At 29.2% G+C, this 1,401-nt stretch overlaps 1 protein-coding gene across 1 annotated transcript; it reads left to right on the top strand.

The window, feature by feature from the left end:
• Positions 1-123: 123 nt before the first annotated feature.
• Chro.70121 (ENSANGP00000023353) lies at positions 124-1,260 on the top strand. Its single annotated transcript, XM_659900.1, has 1 exon — positions 124-1,260. One exon carries the CDS (start codon positions 124-126, stop codon positions 1,258-1,260), a length of 1,137 nt encoding a protein of 378 aa, XP_664992.1.
• Positions 1,261-1,401: the final 141 nt, after the last annotated feature.

Raw genomic sequence — 1,401 nt, 5'->3', positions numbered from 1 at the left:
AAAAAAAGAAAATGTCAGGCGCCGACATTTTGGCGCTTCTGTGGGAGTAAATAAAAGTAACTAAATATGCTGAAAGAAAGAGTAAAGGAGGAAAAAAAATTGGGTTAAGTAATATATATTGCAATGAATGGAGTGGATAAAAGTTTGGAATTTCTGCAAACTTTAAGGTATGGCCTATTGAGAGAGAACTTATTTTTGGAATTGAGAGGTATAAAGGAATTTGAGGATCAATTAGGAAAAAGAAAGGGTCAAACTGGTGTATGGATTGAATATATATCAAAGATAAGGAGAGATATTGAAATTAATAGAGATGGATTGAGTCATGAGGTTGCTTATATGATGGATAAGACAGAGTTAAATAATGAATTAGATGAATGGAAAAATAGGGATGCTCAAGAAAAACAGGGTATTGATGATAATAATCTTGAATTAATGTATAAGCAGGATTACTGTTTGTTAATATTAAGGAGAGCATTATCTTCAACTAATAGAAGAGTATCATCAATATGGGTCGTGTATCTTAGTTTTATGGAAGATTATGAGAATTTTATGGAAATCAAGTTAAGTAAAAGATTAATAGGATTAGATTTAACTGAGGAATATGAAAATAGTCTCAAATCATGCAATGATTTAGATCTTTGGCTAAGATATAATGCTTATTTACGTAAATCTCGTCTAGAATTTACCAATTCACGTTTAGTTTTAGACAGAAGTTTGAAGAGTTTGCCTATTGAACAACATCACAAGATATGGGAAAGGTATTTGGAATATTTGATGGAAATGAATATTCCGGAATTATCAATAAGTATTTCAAGGCGGTTTATATTATTTTCATATGTTGAGGGAATTAGGATGTATATTCAAGCTTTGATTGATGGAGGTAGATATGAAGAATGTTTAGATAAGCTTATAGATATAGTTTTAAAAAAGGAAGGAAATTTAAGAATTCAACAAACTTTTGAAGGCTTGAAAAAGGGAGTATTAGTTGGAGGAGTTAACTATAAGATTGGAGAAATGGATGACTTGATAGGTTTGATTTTGGTTATAATTACCGAGTATGTATTAAAAATTGACTATAATAAGATTCTAACTTATACAATGAATTTAATGCTTGAGAAATTGAGAACATGTGATAGTCGTGTTTATCAGGATATTAATAATGAGAATATTCAAGATGATGAAGATCAACAGAAAGTGAAACCCATATTTAGGCTTACTTTTGGAGAGGTGGTTTGTAAAGTTTCTGAGATTTTTAAGTAAATTAGCCAATTGGGAACAGGTGAAAAGTACTTTTAATTTTGGAATAGAGAAATGTCTTTTTGTTTATGATTTTATTACAATTTATGATTCTTTAATGATGTTTTTAACTATTCATTTGAATAGAATGTTAAAATCTTCACA

Source organism: Cryptosporidium hominis, assembly GCF_000006425.1.
Source record: "Cryptosporidium hominis TU502 chromosome 7 CHRO017034, whole genome shotgun sequence".
NCBI classification, from domain to species: domain Eukaryota; phylum Apicomplexa; class Conoidasida; order Eucoccidiorida; family Cryptosporidiidae; genus Cryptosporidium; species Cryptosporidium hominis.
The sequence above is the reverse complement of the archived record's forward strand: the minus strand, read 5'-3'. Positions and strand labels throughout refer to the sequence as shown.